The following is an 18390-nucleotide window of genomic DNA, read 5'->3' on the forward strand; positions in this document are numbered from 1 at the left end:
GTCAAACATATTTGAAAAAGAACATTGTACATATTTCCAGCGAATCCTTAGCGTGAGGACCAGCTTTTTAATAAACGTCCTCAGCGAATAAAAGGCAGGTGATTAAGTTCAGACACAATTGAGGTTTGACCATTGAGAAAAAGAACTCCAATTCCCATGGGACGGTGCTGGGCTGTTTTTTTCCACGCAGACTCAGACCTGTGTTCGAGTCCCCTATATGATCCAGTGGAGGAGCCTGGAGAGACATTGGAGAGCAGCAAGTGGAGGGAGCTGAGAGCCAGAGAGGAGGGGGGACGTGTGAGGCCGGGGTACTGAGCTCTGGGGATCACTCTCAGCTCAGGGGGCGACGCTATAGCATCGCCCACCCTGGCCAAGCACACGGATAGTAAAGGAGATAAATCTCCCCCCAGGGTGTTAACAGGCAGCCCTGTGGGCAGAACGGGCGTTTTGTTTGTTTTTTTGTAACAAGAAAAGTTGTCAGTCCTCCTTTGTGCACAGATGTAGCTCGGAGAGTCTATGTGAAAATGCAGTAGCGACAGTTTCTGGCGGATTATAATTGTGAGCATTGCAGCAGGAGTTAAAGGTGATGCACACGGAGCTGATCCTCAGTGGCTGCAGCAGAGTTGGGTTAAAGCGACGCTTCATTTCTTGCTGAAGGAGCTCCTCTCTCTCTCTCTGTGTCCTGGGTTCTCCTGGCTGCTGCTTCGGGCCAGGAAGCAACGTGGAAATGTTGGCAAAGGGCAAAGTGTCACCTTCCCTGCCCCGGACAAACCAAAAACTCAGTTAAATTTCGATGAGAAGCCTGACTCTGTCCGCCCTGGAGCCACTGGCTGAAGATGGGGACTGAGTTGTGTCTGGCTGCAGTTTGGTTTGCTGTTTAAGGATATTTTCTGGTGCCTCTCTGCCTTTCCCCTCTGACCTCAGCACTTTGGATGAAGATGTTCTAGAGGCGGAGAGGGGGGTGTTTGTGAAGGGTGACCGCGGGTGTTTCTGTCTATTGTTTGAGCTGCCACTTTGGGATGGGGTTGATGGTGATGAGAAGGTTCAGACTGCTGCCGGCCTGGCTGCTGCTGCCCCTGGCTGCTCTCCTGTCCGCCCCGGCTCCGCTCAGTGCCACCGGGGAGTATTGCCACGGCTGGCGGGACTCTCAGGGGAGTTGGCACCAAGGCTTCCAGTGTCCCGAGCGCTTCGACGCGGATTCAGCCACCATCTGCTGCGGTTCCTGCTCTCTGCGCTACTGTTGCTCCAGCACCGAGGCCAGGCTGGACCAGGGCCACTGCAACAACGACCAGCCGGCGGTCAGCAGCGAGGAGCAAGGCGACAGCGAGGGCAGAGACAACAGCAACTCCTCGGCAGGTAAGAGAGAGCGGGAGGGACACTGTTCACATCCAAAATATTTCTAAAAGAAGAACTTGTCAATATTGAATGAAAGATCGATGCATTTGGGGAACTAAACACAACAGAGGGAGAACATGTAGGGTCAGTGTGGCAACATAAAGACCAGTAAGGACTTGCTGGGCCGAATGGCCTGTTCTTGCTGTAAATTTAATGTACAGAGGGACAGTTTTATGGGGAGTTCCCTCCTTTCTGTCTCCTCACCAGGTTGGCAGATTTCCTGATCAGATTTCCACCATCACCAGAGCAGAAACCTGATGAAATCTGTGCTATGGGGAGGGAGGGAGAGGGAGCCAGGTTTCTGTTGTCACAAAGTTGGTGTGTCTCAGGAGATTTTGTGCCCAGGAAGTTTTAATCTTTCGCCAAGATTATAAAGAACCGTGCACCGTGGAAACTGTAGATAACATCAAGGCTGTATATCTGCTGCGTGCGAGATTCCACTGCGATTCTCCCAGAAAACAAAATAACCTTTTAATTTTAATACAATCCCGTGTAAAGGGGTTAAAATACTGCAGGAAATCTGTCGGTACCTTTCGGAGCTGTTATTGGGGACGTTTAAAAAACTCCATTCTTACGTTTATTTTTATTTATTAGTCACAAGTAAGGATTACATTAACAACGAAGTTATTGTGCAGTTACAAAGCCAATGGATTCAGCAAATCCATTCCTTGCTTGTTCCAAAATTCAAATTCAAAATCTAATTCAGGGTCCCCACAAGAGAGATAAACAAGATCTAAGCTGACAAGAAAAGGCAATGTCCATCTTGCGCTTGATAAGAAGGGCTTGATTTTAACCAAAAGACCAAGATTTTTAATTTTTTAAACTCCATTCTTGCCAATGCTCAGAGTGACCGGGGTAATCCCAAACCCATTCCTCGCTCTAAAAACCAACTGAATCCAATTCATGGTCCCCACGAGAGGCAGATAAGATCCTAGCTGACAGGGTAAGGCATTGCACCCACCTCGGGCTTAATCTGACGCTTGATTTCCGCTGAGAGGCCGAGATGTAGAGGGGAGGTTGCAGTCATTGTTGGTCATTCCTCAGCAATGTGGGCCACTCACTGCGGGACAGCAGCTCCACATCAACCTGACAGTGTGTCCGGGCTGCTGGAGTGAGGCAGAGTGCCGGATAATTGGTTGTAGGGAGGTCATGTTAAAGAAGGTGGGAATAGCCACACGTTAGTTCTGCTTTGTGAGTAACAGCTGGAGAGTTGTTACAGTCCCAACTGTTAAATTAATGGGCGAATTCCTATTCATCCGCTGAACGAAAAATCGGCCACATTTTTACTGTGGATGTATCAGTACAGGAAGGGACTTTGCTTATTGGTTCTGTCTCGAAAGATGAACATGCAAAAAGTCTCAACCTTAAGACTATTAGACCAGTAACTTGTTATATTGCAAAGTTAACCCTTGTACAGACTGCGGCAACATTAAGCTAATTCAGCGGGTTATTTGTAACTTCTCAGTCCGGTTCAAAGACCACACAAGTTCACCGAGCCTCAAAAACATCCAGACAAAAACACAACAAATTAACCAGACAAAATAAATAACGCGGCATCGTCACTTTCCCATGGCTTCCAGCCCCAGCGGGAAGTTATTTGGAGCGAGATCATTTTAACTCGCTGGGGATTTACTTGCTTGTGTGGTACAGCGCCTGAAATGTCCACATGCTCCAGGAGTTATTTTGTCAAAGCAGTGAAGCAAGCCGCCTGTCTCATGTTGAGTCCCTCTTAACTCAGTGTGTTTCACTGTCAGTTTGGTCCATTCGGCGTTTTACTGCCAATACTCGGGGCATAAATCCTGATTCGACTCCTACATCTGAACCTCCGGATAAAAAAATTGGCGAAGATTCCCCCTCCTCCCCCAAACCAAACGCAAATTGTTTTCATTTCGCCCAATTTTGAACATCACCCTCCTGACTCCTTCCTATCCACCAAGTCGAGTATAATTTCACTGAACCCCGGCAATCTGTATTGTGTTGGTCTATACTGTGAAAGAAAAAGCTTTTCAGTTCGATATTTCTTTATGAGCATTGAATACTGCTTGGCACATTCATCCAGCACTTACTGGCATTGAAAACGGAAGTTCACTATAAGTATTAGGGTCACCTTTTATGGGAGCATGAAGTAGGGCCAGAAACTGTAAAAGCTTTAATGAGGTGATTTAATAATAAACTATAGTGGCCACTAAATCTGACACGCAATTCTTACTCTGGAAACCATCAGCAACTTTTTGACACACATCTGATTATAGGACATTGTCCTTTAGAGTGCATGTTCGTGTAGGAATGTCAATGAAAGCAAGGACAGGAATGGCTAACTTCTAAATAAAACAACAAGTTAGGAATACTTTACTGAGGATAGAAGCATTAAAGGACTAGATAATGGAGTGAGTTTGTAAGATATCACTTTACTTCTTGGGAACTGGCTTGAAGTCTAGATGGGATGATTGGATGGGAAGGTACTTTTCCACCAGCACTTGTTTGGTTAGGTTATGTTCTTATGTTCTTATCCCAGGAGGCTGGGTGTTGTTCCCAGTGCCCAAATAACCCATATGATTCCTGGACACAGAATGAGAAACATGAAGAGGATTTATGATTTTATCGCCAGTAAAAGGAAGTTAGACATGGGACACTGACACAAATGTGTCCAATATCCTAATTTGATCTAAGGGCTAGTAGAAACGTGTTTCATATCCCAGCTGATTGTAAGGTTCTGACCAAAGGCTTTGTTCATCGTGAACCCAGGAGAACCTTTCTGTAATATAAAACTAGTTCATCTGAAACACTTTGTTTTCTGTACTCCAGCATGGATTAGTTCATGTTGACTGGAATAAGTGTCAGCCATCACACTGCTGTAAAGATGTTGCCTACAAGTCTTAACGACTTTTTTCAAACAATGAAAGATCCATTGATTGAACCACATGACTAACGTAATTGAGTTCTTTGGTGACATAATAAAGCTTGCTGATGACGTATATGTAGGACTTGACGCAGCACCACGCTACTAAGGAATATTAAATCCCAGGGGATTGAAGGGACAGTTGCAATAGGGATACAAAATTGGCTAAGGGACAGAAAGTAGAGACTAATGATGAACATCAGACTGAAGGAATATGCACAGAAATGTACTGCAGGGGTCAGTAGGTTCACTGCTCTTTTTGATATACTATTATCCTGGACTTAGGCATACAGATCATAATTTCAAAGTTTGCAGGAGACATGAAACTTGGAAATCTAGTAAACAGCAGAATAGGCAACCATGAAAGGCATCTATGATTTTTATCATGGGGCAAGAAGTCTAAATATGGAACATCTCAGGCCTCAACAGGAATATTAGCACAAACAAAAACCGAAAATGCTGGAGAAACTCAGCAATTCTGACAGCATCTATGGAAGGAGAATAGAGCCAACATTTTGAGTCAGGATGATCCTTCCTAACAGGTCCTAAAATGGAATATTTAAGGTATATTCTGGGCAGAACATTACAGTGAGTTGTGATTGAAAATGCACAGCCCACAAATGTAGTGAAAACAGCTTCAGCACTAATTCTCAAAAGGCAATTCAATAAATGCTTAAAAGGTGAAAGAAAAACCACAGGCTCTGGCAGAAGAGCAGTGGGATTACTTGAACAAATCTTTCAAAGAGCTAACACACATCCGATGGGCTAGATCACCTCCTTCTGTGATGTATGATGTGGAGATGCTGACATTGGATTGGAGTGGGCACAGTAAGAAGTCTCTCAACACCAGGTTAAAGCCCTGATGAAGGAACAGAGCTCCGAAAGCTCATGATTTCAAATAAACCTGTTGGACTTTAACCTGGTGTTATGAGACTTCTTTCTGTGATTGTATCTTTCTATGTTTCTATGAATTCCTGAGCCAGAGTAATTTAGAAAATTAAGTCCACTAAACACCGTTAAAGCGACACACCAGTAGTCACCCAAGATGTTCATCCAAAATGCTGTGATATTCGAATTGTCATTAACTAAATGTTAATACAATAATTTAAATATAAATATAGAAACATAGAAAATCTACAGCACAATACAGGCCCTTCGGCCCACAAAGTTGTGCTGAACATGTCCCCACCTTAGAGATTACAAGGCTTACCTATAACCCTCTATCTTACTAAGTTCCAAGTACTTATCTAAAAGTCTCTTAAAAGACCCTATTGAATCCACCTCCACCACTGTTGCTGGCAGCCCATTCCACGCACCCACCACTCTCTGAGTGAAAAATTTACCCTTGACGTAACATAAGAACATAAGAAATAGGAGCAGGAGTAGGCCATCTAGCCCTTCGAGCCTGCCCCGCCATTCAATAAGATCATGGCTGATCTGTCGTGGCTCAGTTCCACATTCCCGCCCTCTCCCCATAACCCTTAATCCCCTCTCTTATCAAAAACCCATCAACCCGCTTCTTAAAAATATTTAGCGAGGTAGCTTCCACCACTTCAACGGGCAGAGAATTCCAGAGATTCACCACCCTTTGAGTGAACAAGTTCCTCCTCAACTCCGTTCTAAACCGCTCCCCCCCCCCCCCTTTATCTTGAGGCTGTGCCCCCTAGTCCTACTATCCTTTCTGAGCGGGAAGAGTCTCTCCACCTCTATCCTATCCATCCCATTCATCATCTTATACGTCTCAATGAGATCTCCCCTCATTCTTCTAAACTCTAACGAGTACAAGCCTAGTTTATTCAGCCTCTCCTCATAGCTCAACCCCCTCAACTCCGGTATCAGCCTAGTAAACCTCCTCTGCACTCCCTCCAAGGCCAAAATATCCTTGTGTAAGTACGGCGCCCAAAACTGCACACAGTACTCCAGCTGCGGCCTCACCAATGCCCTATAAAGCCGCAGCAAAACCTCCCTACTTTTATATTCAATCCCCCTCGCTATGAAGGCCAGCATCCCATTCGCCTTCCTGACCACCTGCTGCAACCTGCAAGCTGGGTTTTTGCGACTCATGCACAAGGACCCCAAGGTCCCTCTGCACCGTCGCTTGCTGTCTCCTCTGTACCTACTCCCCAGCACCTTAAACCTGTGTCCTCTTGTGACAACCATTTCAGCCCTGGGAAAAAGCCTCTGACTATCCACTTGATCAATACCTCGCACCATCTTATACACCTCTATCAGGTCACCCCTCATCCTTCATCTCTTCAAGGAGAAAAGACCGAGCTCCCTCAACCTATCCTCATAAGGCATGTTCCCCAATCAACATCCTTGCAAATCTCCTCTGCACCCTTTATATGGCTTCCACATCCTTCCTGTAATGAGACAACCAGAACTGAGCACAGTACTCCAAGTGAGGTCTGACCAGGGTCCTATATAGCTGCAACATTAATATTTAACATATTTCCCCTTCAATCAAATGAGATAATTTAGGCTTCCAAACCTATTAAAGTTTGTTATTCTTACCTTTAGTTGAGAAAGTTATTTTGTTAACAGGTCTAAATTTTCCCTCCAATACCAACAAATTAATCTACACTAGTAAATGAATGGAAAGGGAATAACTTAAGCCCAGTGATTTGATTAGTCTGATAAAAGAAACAAGTGCAAGATTACCAGTCCTTTTCTCCTGGGTTTGATGTAATGTAGCAAAATTTAAAGCAATAACTGTGTTGTAACCTAGAATATAATCCAAATGCTAAGAGATTATTAAGAAAATCTTAGATTGACACATTTGTTATTTTGGCTTTTGGTGCTCAGATTCAAGAATAATACAGTACACAGGACTTAGGCAAAGAGAAGGTGAAAAGGAACATAGTCGTAATTGGGGATAGTGTGGTTAAGGGTATTGACACTGTCCTTTGTCACAATGACAAAGTGCACAGAAGGGTGTGTTGTCTGCCTGGTGCTCGGGTCCAGGATGTCGCATCTAGGCTGCAGAGGAACCAGGAGTGGGAGGGTGAGAATCCGGTCGTTGTGGTACATGTGGGTGCCAACAACATAGGCAAAATGCAAGCTGAGGATCTGGGGAGGGAGTATGAAAAACTGGGAATGGAATTAAAAAGTAGAACCGACAAGGTGGTTAACTCTGGACTACTGCCTGAACCGAGTGCAGACGGGCATAGGGTTGCTAACATTAAGGAAGTGAATGGGTGGCTCAGGGATTGGTGTGGGAGGAATGGATTTGAACTTATGGGGAATGGCATCAGTATTGGGGTAGGTGGGACCTGTTCAGGTGGGATGGGGTTGGTCTGAACCAGGCTGGGACCAGAGTCCTGGCGAATCGTGTAAATAGGACTGTAGACAGGGCTTTAAACTAATTGGGGGGGGCAGGGTGCGAGGGTAGGTGACGTTACGGGTCTAAAGTAAAGGAGAGGGTACAGGTAAGGGAAGAGGCCAAGGATATCCCAATAATGAAAGGAGTAGGGGGCGTGAGTATGGTTGGTGGCGTTCTGGCAAATAGGGTACAGGTGAAGGCTGGGGTGAAGGCACTTTATCTGAATGCACGAAGCATTCGGAATAAAGTGAATGAGCTGGTGGTGCAGATCAGCACAAATGGATATGATCTGGTGGCCATTACAGAGACGGGGCTGCAGGGTGACAGGGACTGGGAGCTGAATGTCCAGGGGTATCAAGTGTTTAGGAAGGATAGGCGGGAGGAAAAAGCGGGGGGGGCGTAGCTCTGCTGATTAAGGATAGCATCAGGGTGGTAGTAAGGGATGATATAGGAGCCAAAGAGCAGAAAGTTGAATCGTTGTGGGTGGAGATTAGGAACAGCAAAGGGAGGAAGACGCTGGTGGGTGTCGTCTATAGGCCCCCAAATAATGATCTGGAGGTGGGGCGGGCTGTTAACGCGCAAATAAATGCGGCGTGCAGGAATGGAATGGCGATAATTATGGGGGATTTCAATCTACATGTTGATTGGTCGACCCATGCTGGACATGGTGGGCTTGAGGAAGAGTTCTTGGAATGCTGCCGGGAAAGTTTCCTTGAACAGTGTGTGTTGGAGCCGACGAGGGAGCGAGCTATCTTGGATCTGGTGTTATGTAATGAGGCGGGTAGAATTAGGGACCTTGTGGTGAAGGATCCTCTTGGGAAGAGTGATCATTGTATGGTGGAGTTTCTGATGCAGATGGAGGAGGAGAAAGTGGGTTCCCGGACATGTGTCCTTTGTTTGAACAGAGGGGAGCACGGTAGGATGAGAGAGGAATTGGCGAATGTTGATTGGGGGAGCGCGTTGGAAGGTAGGTCTGCTGAGGAGCAGTGGAGGATCTTTAAGGAGATCTTTCTTGGTGCTCAGCAGAAATTTATTCTGATGGTTAAAAAGGATAGTAGGAGGAGAGATAATCAGCCGTGGATAACGAAGGAGGTAAAGGAGAGTATTAAATTAAAAGCAGATGCATTTAGAGTGGCTAAGAGTAGTGGGCGAGAAGAGGATTGGGAGAGGTTTAAATGTTGACAAAGAATGACAAAGAAGTTGATAAAGAAGGGTAGGGTAAACTATGAAGCTGGGCTAGCACTAAATATAAAAAAGGATAGTAAGAGTTTTTATAAATATATAAAAAGGAAGAGGCTGACTAGGGTGAACGTTGGACCCTTAGAGGATGAGAGGGGGGACTTAGAGGTAGGGGATGGGGAAATGGCTGAGGCCTTGAATAACTTTTTTGTTTCGGTCTTCACGGAGGAGGACGTGAATAAATTGCCAGGTGTTAGCGATGGAAAGATGGTAGGAGTGGAGGGCCTGAATGACATTATTGTTACTAGAGAGGTGGTGCTCGACAGACTGGAGGGACTGATTGTGGACGAGTCCCCAGGACCGGATGGAATGCATCCAAGGGTTCTGAAAGAAATGGCGGAGGTGATAGTGGATGCCTTGGTGGTTATTTTCCAGACGTCGCTGGATTCCGGGGAAGTGCCGGAAGATTGGAAAACGGCTAATGTTACGCCGTTGTTTAAGAAGGGTGGCAGGCAAAAGGCAGGGAATTATAGGCCGGTTAGTTTAATGTCTGTTGTAGGTAAAATGTTAGAATCCGTGATCAAGGAGAAAATAGCGAAGCATCTTGAGGAGAATTGTTTGATAGAGCAGACGCAGCACGGTTTCATTAAGGGGAAGTCGTGTCTGACGAATTTATTGGAGTTCTATGAGGATGTGTCTAGGGCGGTGGATAGAGGAGAGCCGGTGGATGTGGTGTTTCTTGATTTTCAGAAGGCGTTTGATAAGGTGCCTCACAAGAGGTTATTACAGAAGGTCAGGGGGCATGCAGTTGGGGGTAGGGTGTTAGCATGGATAGGGGATTGGCTGTCAAATAGGAGGCAGAGAGTGGGGGTCAATGGGTGCTATTTGGATTGGCGGTTGGTGACTAGTGGAGTGCCCCAGGGGTCGGTGCTGGGGCCTCAGCTATTTACCATTTATATAGATGATCTGGAGGAGGGAACCGAGTGTAGGGTGTCGAAATTTGCTGATGACACCAAGATTGGTGGAACAGCATATCGTGCGGAGGGTGTGGAGAGTCTGCAGAAGGATCTAGATAGGCTGGGCGAATGGGCCAGGAAATGGCAAATGGAATTTAATGTTGGCAAGTGTGAGGTGGTCCACTTTGGTAGGAATAATGGTAGGGAGGACTATTACTTACATGGCGAAAAACTGCAGCATGCGACGGTGCAGAGGGACCTTGGGGTCCTTGCGCATGAGTCGCAAAAATCCAGCCTGCAGGTGCAGCAGGTGGTCAGGAAGGCAAATGGGATGCTAGCCTTCATAGCGAGGGGGATTGAATATAAAAGTAGGGAGGTCTTGCTGCAACTGTACAGGGCACTGGTGAGGCCGCAGCTGGAGTACTGTGTGCAGTTTTGGTCGCCGCACTTACGCAAGGATATTTTGGCCTTGGAGGGAGTGCAGAGGAGGTTTACTAGGCTGATACCAGAGTTGAGGGGGGGTTGAACTATGATGAGAGGCTGAATAAACTAGGCTTGTACTCGTTAGAGTTTAGAAGAATGAGGGGAGATCTCGTTGAGACATATAAGATGATGAATGGGATGGATAGGATAGAGGTGGAGAGGCTCTTCCTGCTCAGAAAGGACAGTAGGACTAGAAGGCGCAGCCTCAAGATAAAGTGGGGGGGCGGTTTAGAACAGGATCTTCTTCACTCAAAGGGTGGTGAATCTCTGGAATTCTCTGCCCGTTGAAGTGGTGGAGGCTGCCTCGCTAAATATATTCAAGACGCGGGTTGATAGGTTTTTGATAGGCAAGGGGATTAAGGGTTATGGGGAGAGGGCGGGAATGTGGAACTGAGACACGACAGATCAGCCATGATCTTATTGAATGGCGGGGCAGGCTCGAGGGGCTAGATGGCCTACTCCTGCTCCTATTTCTTATGTTCACCCATGTTGCGGTGGATTTTGTAATTTGGGCCAGTTATGTTGGCTCAATGAAATTATTTTATTCCAACATGCCTCCATCAGCTGAGATGTATCAAGCTGCTGTGCAAATCTCACTGGGTGCCGAGTCCAAATTATTTGCAGTTCTGATGCTGCCAGACCTAGAATGAAAACCAATGTGTTTTACTGTTTTTCTGCATTCCATTTATGGACAATTCATCGGGTAGGCAGACTGGATGTTCAGTTATCTCATTTCTATTTGTGGAGCATTGTTCATGCAGAGTGGCTGCTGCAGGTGCACTTGCATTATGTAAGTGCACTTTAAAAGTAATTAATTCACTGAAATATCTAAAAATGCCTTGCAACGTGATAAAGTGCCATATAAATGTCAGTGATGGTATTATTTGTGCTGCATTTCAAGGATTGGACTTGAGGTCATTTATTCCAACCCCAACATGTACTGAAAATTATGCATGGGCATTTCTGCAGGTTACATTGGGTATTTTACCCAGTCTAAAATCAGCAATCAGACAACATTATTCACAGAGAGTGAATACTTGCATGATTGAAATGTAAAGCTAATTATAGCTCTGTGATAATTAAATGGGCCTTAACTTTTGGCATTCATGTGCATTGTGGCATAAATCCTTTCATGCAGAGGGATTTTCTATGACAACATGCATAGGGAATCTATCAGGACACGTGAGCTTTTAAAACAAACAAGAATATTTGTTGACAGTGATAATGAGCACTGGGTCTTGTTTCACTTGTGTGGAAAAGAAAGCCCTTTGCAACTCACACAGAGCTCTCACACTCGAACTTGCTGTAACTGGCAATGACAAGAAGTTACCTTTCCACATTTGTGTTCTGACACCAAGCGTAAATTCTGAAAAATGTACTACCTTATTCCATTGTGATTATATGGTAGTTCTTATTAAAGCTGGACTGGTGGTCATTTAACTTACAATTAAATATCAAGGCTGAAATTCTATGGCTGCCTGTCATCTAGAATCATTACTGCTGGTCTGAGCTCTTGGAGTCATAGAGACTTACAGCATGGAAATGGGCTCTTCAGCCCAACTTGTCCATGCCGCCCTTCATTTTTAAAGCCCCTAAGCTAATCCCAAGTGCCTGCATTTGGCCCATATTCCTCTATACCCATTTTACTCATGTAATTGTCTAAATGCTTTTTAAAAGATATTGTACCCACCTCCCCTACTACCTCTGGCAGCTTGTTCCAGACACTCACCACCCTTTGTGTGGAAACAACTACCCCTCTGGACACTTTTGCATTTCTTCCCTCTCACCTTAAACCTATGCCCTCTAGTTTTAGACGCCCCGTCCTTTGGGAAAAGATATTGACTGATCCGCACCCGTCATTATTTTATAGATCTCCATAAGATCACCCTCAGCCTTCTATGCTCCAGAGAAAAAAGTCCCGGTCTATCCAGCCTCTCCTTATAACCCAAACCACCAAGTCCTGGTAGCATCCTGGTAAATCTGTTCTTGGTGGATTGTTGTTTGTAGGAAGAATGGGAATACATCTGAGAACTGGGAAAGATGACAATATACAAAAGCAATATTAAATCTGCACCAATCATTGGCTATGCTACAATTGGAATATTGTGTCCAATATTCTATGTTGGTGCCAAGACGCCAGAGCAACAAAGGGAGTGAGGATCAGTGGTAATAGAGGTGGTAATTACATCTTAATTTAAAATTGTCACAAAGAACAAAGGGGTTGTGATAATTTTTTAACATCAGGAACATGAAATGCTGTATCGGAACTGGAACCAAAATCCATACAGATTTCAAAAGAATGAATGTTTAAGAAGGGGGGCAGGGGGAACATGAAATGTCGCTTTTGCCAGTCAGTCAGAGTGTGATATTGTCTGGGGTAGGTAGATTACATCACCTTCCAAGCTAGAGGAAGATGGTGGCAACAAACAAAAGTCACCGTCCAGTTTTCAGTTTGCCAGGCTCAGGCATATAACTCTGTTAAAGTCCCTGCCCAATTATCTAAGGTTGGTCTCAGGTTTGTGATAGACTTGAAAAGGGTCTTGGAAGACATTGGAGGGAGATGGGAACACTAGCAAGGTGGCAAATTGGCTTGGTGTGCTTGGGGAAGAGGAGAGATGCAGTAGAGGAAGCTGAGTGGGTGGTCTCAACCATGGTGACAAATAAATCCACAAGCTCCTCACTCATGTTTAAAGGTGCGGGTAGGGGCTTGGAGTTTAAAGAGATAATAGTCAATAAAGAAAATAAGCCACAGATTATACTTACTCTTCAGGGCAGCACAGGGGTTAGCACTGCTGCCTCTCAGCTCCGGCGATCTGGGTCCAGTTCCGGCCTTGGGTGAGTGTACATTATCCCCATTTCTGCATGCACTTCCTCTGGGTGCTCCGGTTTCCTCCCCCCATTCCAAAGATGTGTAAATTAGATGGATCGGCCATGCTAAATTGTCCCTTACTGTCCAAAGATGTGTAGGTTAGGTGGATAAGCTATGGTAAATACCTGGGGTTATAGGGATAGGGCAGAAGTGAGTGGGATGCTCTTTTGGAGGGTCAGTACAGACTTGATGGGCCGAATGATCTCCTCATGCACTGTAGGGATTCGATTGTTCAGGGCATTCGGAAGGAAAATTGGAGAGGGTTCATCTGCTGACAGCCCAAAGCAATTGTTGTGGTGAATGAGATGAGACTGAGTTTGGTGAGTTGGGAAGGTGAACAGAAAGGAAAATGGAACATTTGGGGTTGCTACTGAACAGGACACCTGTGGGCCTTTTGGCCTATGCCTAGAGGGGCACCTGTGCTTATTTTAGGGGGATTCAACATGTTTTGGAGCCAGGAGGGTAAGAGGCTGAAGAATAGTGATTGGTTTGAGTAGGGACAATGTAGCAGGAGTGGATATAAAATATCAGAGAGGCAAGAAAGGAAAGGCAGTATGGCTAAGGGGAAAGGGGTCAAGAAAAGAAAAAGGAACAAGAAGTAATGAGCTCTGGTCTGAAGCAGCAGCCATAACCTATGCTGAAATGGACACAAAAGGTCATATGAGCATAGGTAATAAATAATGTATATTTCTGACCAGGAGAGCACTCTGAATACATTCAGTAAATCAAATGAAATCCAATCTGAACCTCAAATCAAAGAACTAAAATGGGAACAGTGTAATGCACTCTGTGTGTGCACTGACACAGTGACTACGCAGCTAACAGAAAAGCAATTTATCAAACTTGTTTCACTGCAGGAATAAAATTCAACTGACTAAACATCTGAGCAGCTTGCATTCTGAAGTAAAACTAGTCTAAAACATGTTAAAATGGTTGAGTAACAATACAGTATAATCAAAGCTTTTTGAAATTATTTCTAATTCTGTATTTCACAAGGCAGTCAGAAATAGCAGGAAATATATAAATGTTCAATGAGCCTTGGAACTCGTTGCTTTCGTTACAAGCAGTGGATTCTAGCTGTAATAGGATGTCTATGAATTCCTATCACAGTTCTTTTCCTCCTTCTCAGTTACATCTTGAGTATTGGTAACCACCAATCCAATAGAGAATTCAGGAGAAATTCCTTTCACCCAGAGAGTAGTTAGAACGTGGAACATGTTATCACAAGTCGTTGAGGCGAATGACGTAGATGTAGTGAGGGGCAAGATGAATGAGTATGAGGGAGAAAAGAATAGAAGGCTACGTTGGTGGTCAGATGAAGAGGGTTAGGAAGTGGCTTGTGTGGAGAATGTGCACTAAGAACAAAAACAGCCCGGGAAACAGACAAAGAACAAAGAACAAAAACAGCCCGGGAAATAGGCCCTTCGGCCCAACGAGCCCGCGCTGCCATTTTAACATTACCAGTCCCCCCTCCACCCATGACCCTTATCTATGCTTATGGCATTCCACGTTGAGGGAAAACTAATTTGGGGACAATTTATTACCTCCAATCTGCCTAATAGCACACCTTTGGGGTGTGGGAGGAAACCGGAGCACCCGGAAAAAAACCCACGCAAGCACGGGGAGAATGTGCAAACTCCCACAGACACTGGCGCAAATCCATGTGTCTGCACAGCAAACAGTGATAGTCACTGAGCTGTCGTGTTGCCCAGCATCTGGTCCAGTTTAAGCACACACTAACGACATGAAGTACTAGGCTATTCTCGAACATCCAAGAGCAGCCCTTGTACGACCCATCGCGTGTATGCCCCTCGTTGGACAACAAGGCGGACCGACTTAAAACCTGTGAAGTAAAAGAGAAAAACATTAGTATCATTCCACATCCTTATACATTACCAGGGACGTCGCAATGCTAATGAACCTTATTTAAAACAATCTCCTATATCCTTCCATCTCCAACCCACTCATGTGCCTGTCTAAGTAACTCTTAAACAACTCTAGCGTGCCTGCCTCCACCACCTTGCTTGACAGAGCATTCCATACCCCCACTACCCTCTGTGTGAAAAACCTCCCTCTAATATTCGTGTTATACCTCTCCCCCTCATCCTAAGCTGACAACATACAAAAGCAATATTAAACCTCCACCAATCATTAGCTATGCTACAAATGGAATTTTGTGTTTTATACTTTTTCAGCCACCCATTAATGTTTGTTCAAGTGTTATTAGTTATTTACGCAGAGACTAGGAGAACATCAGTTCTGTTAGACTATAACTGTAGCTAATGTATTCTGCATCTGTTGTCAGCTGTGTTTATTTCCTCCTGTAATTTCTGATTGTTAATAACATGGTGTTTGTTTTCCTCCAGTGCCAATCTATGTGCCTTTCCTCATTGTTGGCTCCGTGTTTGTGGCCTTTGTCATCGTGGGCTCGTTTGTGGCAGTTTGCTGCTGCAGGTGCCTCAAGCCCAAGCAAGAGCCACAACAGAGCCGAGCTCCAACCGAAAACCGCCTTATGGAAACTATCCCTATGATTTCCAGTTCCGGCAATCCCAGAGGATCCTCATCACGGCAGTCCAGCACTGCTGCCAGCTCCAGCTCCAGTGCCAACTCAGGGGGTAGGGCTCCCCCTTTAAGAACACAGACAAACTGCTGTCTGCCAACAGAAGGGACAATGAATAATATTTACTTGAATATGCCAGCTAATTTCTCAATGATGAACTGCCAGCAAGCTCCACAGATGATGCCACATCAGGCTCAGTTTTTACACCCTCAGTATTTGGGTTATGCTGTTCAACATGACTCTTTGGCAATGACCCCTACGCCGCCTTACATAGATGGATTGCAGAATGGTTTTCGACAAATGCAGACTCCCTTCCCTCACGTCAGTGGGAATACTGAACAGCTAGTGTACACAACAGTAACTGTTTAGAGAGATGCTTCTCAATTGAAATGTGAGAAACGTAACTCGACTTGAGTCTTTTGTAAGCAATTCTTTTGTCAAATTTAGCTCAGGTGAGATGGCAAAAAAAGGTCTTTTATGTATACATGGAAAAAAAATGTTTTTTAAATTTGTTACCCTGTTGGTGATCCTGTGGCTATCTGAAAGTTAGTGTTGGCATGTTGATGTTTATGGGAGGATCTGATGGTTAATTCTGTCTTACTGATATTCCTGGAATATCTGGTGCTTGGTGCTGCCCAATGAATGCTCTTGTCACTGCTGCTCAGTGTCACTGTTGGAAGCATTTAGCATTGAATACTAAACATGCACAATGATGGCAGTATATGTTGCTCACTGATCCTACCCCACTGAAACCCATGGATGTAAATGATGGTTGTGGAAGTCATAGAATCCTTACAGTACAGAAGGAAGCCGTTTGGCCCATTGAGTCTGTACTGTCCACAATCCCACCCAGGCCCTATTCCTGTAACCCTCATATACCTTGCTAATCCCCACACACGAGTTAATTTAGCACAACCAAATAACCCAACCAGCACATCTTTGGACGGAAACTGGAGCACCTGGGGGGAAAAAAACCCACACTGACACGGGGAGAAAGTGCAAACACAACAGAGACAGTGATGCAAGGCTGGAATTGAACCTGGGTTCCTGGTGCTATGAGGAAGCAGTGCTAACCACTGTGCCACCCTCAAAGCCGTTCATTTATTCCTGTTCATTGCTTACAAGCAGACAGTGCAATTGTACTGATTGTCACACGTGAATTCAGATTGGGAGTGAGCAGTAAACGATCAGGCCAGATCTTCTGGTGTCCAGATAGTTGGCTGTAACCCCAAAGCAGTGCTTTGGAATCCCTCCTGAGATTCCAATGCAGTGTCTCAATAGGCATTCTCTAAGCACCTGGGATCCTCTGAAAAAATTTGCAACTCTGAGTTTGAGTCAGAGACTTTGGATAGTTCAGATTTTCTTATATGGATAGTTATCTGGGTAACTGTACAACTGACCCCCGTCACTATCTTCCTCCTGACACCCCAACCCGGCCAACAACACCCCTGACTCAACTTTGAATACAAATTTGAACTTTGAAGTTTGCTAGCACCTTGGCTGCAGCAGTGTAAAAAGAAATACCTATACTTAGCCAAATCTACTCTCAGCAATTCATTTAACAATAGAGGAAAAGTGCCATAATCTTTTTAATCAAATTCATCACTGATAATTTTCTAATGACTTGTATGGCATTCGCAATCGCCTTCGTTTCATAAAACAACTAAATGTGTCTAAAAATTGCACAGTTGTACAAATTTTGAAAGAAGAATAAATTAATCTGAAATTTAATTTTAATTACATCGTGAGTTTGTGTCCATCTCCAGCTCAGTAAGTTTAGTTTGACCTTCATTCCCAGTTAATGCTGATAATTTTCCAAATAAAATCTGGCCTTTAGTTCACTTTCATTTGTTTCAAATAACTTAGAAATGGTACAAAGAATTTTACTAGATGATAATTGTTTTTATTGGAACCTGTACCAATTGGAGATTATAGTTCAGAATCAATTTGTTTTAAATATTCAAATATTAATAATATTCAAGTTACCTGCATTTTATAATCACCTCATGACAAAAATCTTCAAAAGTCTGAACCAGAACACAATGATAGTCCTTTATTGAAATTGTATTATGAAATACAATATGTTACAGCAGTGTATCCTCCTTGATCTTAATGGTAGATATTGTGATAGAAACGATACAAACAGCTATGAAGAAGCAGCTTTTACACTGGATTACCTTGTCATTTGAATGCAATATAAATTGAATGTCTCAAATACTCAACTTGATTTCAATTTTTGCAGTGAAAACATGCAATTAATTCTCAGTGCTGAAATCTGGAGGGACCATGTATAAGTAGTGAGGTCATCCACCACCCTTTCCCTTTTAAAACTAATGCATTTTGTAAATATACTGTTGTCATTTATAAGACAATGTCATTAAACTCTAAATATCTATTTGTTATTTACGTTCAAAGTGAAAATTACGCAAACAACAGAATTTTATGCAAGAGAACCAATAGTATATGTAAAGATAACAAAATAATTAACATTTAACTTGTAAACCAGGTTGTAATAACATCCTTTTGTTTCTTTAACTTCAGCAGTAATTATAAACAGAATGTTCTGTTGTGTGGAAAACCACATGGTTCCTGTATGTTTTTGAGAATTATTGAAAAATGTGTGTTTTCATTTTTTGCCTTCTGTCCAGTACAACCAGTACTTCACCCCCCCAAACCCAATTGCATTGTTCAATGGAACCGTTCAGCCCATATGGCTGCCCTTCTATA

At 44.1% G+C, this 18390-nt stretch overlaps 1 protein-coding gene across 1 annotated transcript; it reads left to right on the top strand.

Annotated features, from left to right (window-relative positions):
- Window positions 1–284: 284 nt before the first annotated feature.
- On the top strand, window positions 285–18043 carry shisa2b (shisa family member 2b). The gene is made up of 2 exons (XM_080197359.1): window positions 285–1356; window positions 15470–18043. The coding sequence occupies exons 1-2, from the start codon at window positions 1020–1022 to the stop codon at window positions 16030–16032; spliced, it is 900 nt and encodes a 299-aa protein (XP_080053485.1). The 5' UTR covers window positions 285–1019; the 3' UTR covers window positions 16033–18043.
- The last annotated feature ends 347 nt before the right edge of the window (window positions 18044–18390 follow it).

This window comes from Carcharhinus amblyrhynchos, chromosome 10 (genome assembly GCF_965287045.1).
Source record: "Carcharhinus amblyrhynchos chromosome 10, sCarAmb.v2.hapA, whole genome shotgun sequence".
Classification (NCBI taxonomy): Eukaryota; Metazoa; Chordata; class Chondrichthyes; order Carcharhiniformes; family Carcharhinidae; genus Carcharhinus; species Carcharhinus amblyrhynchos.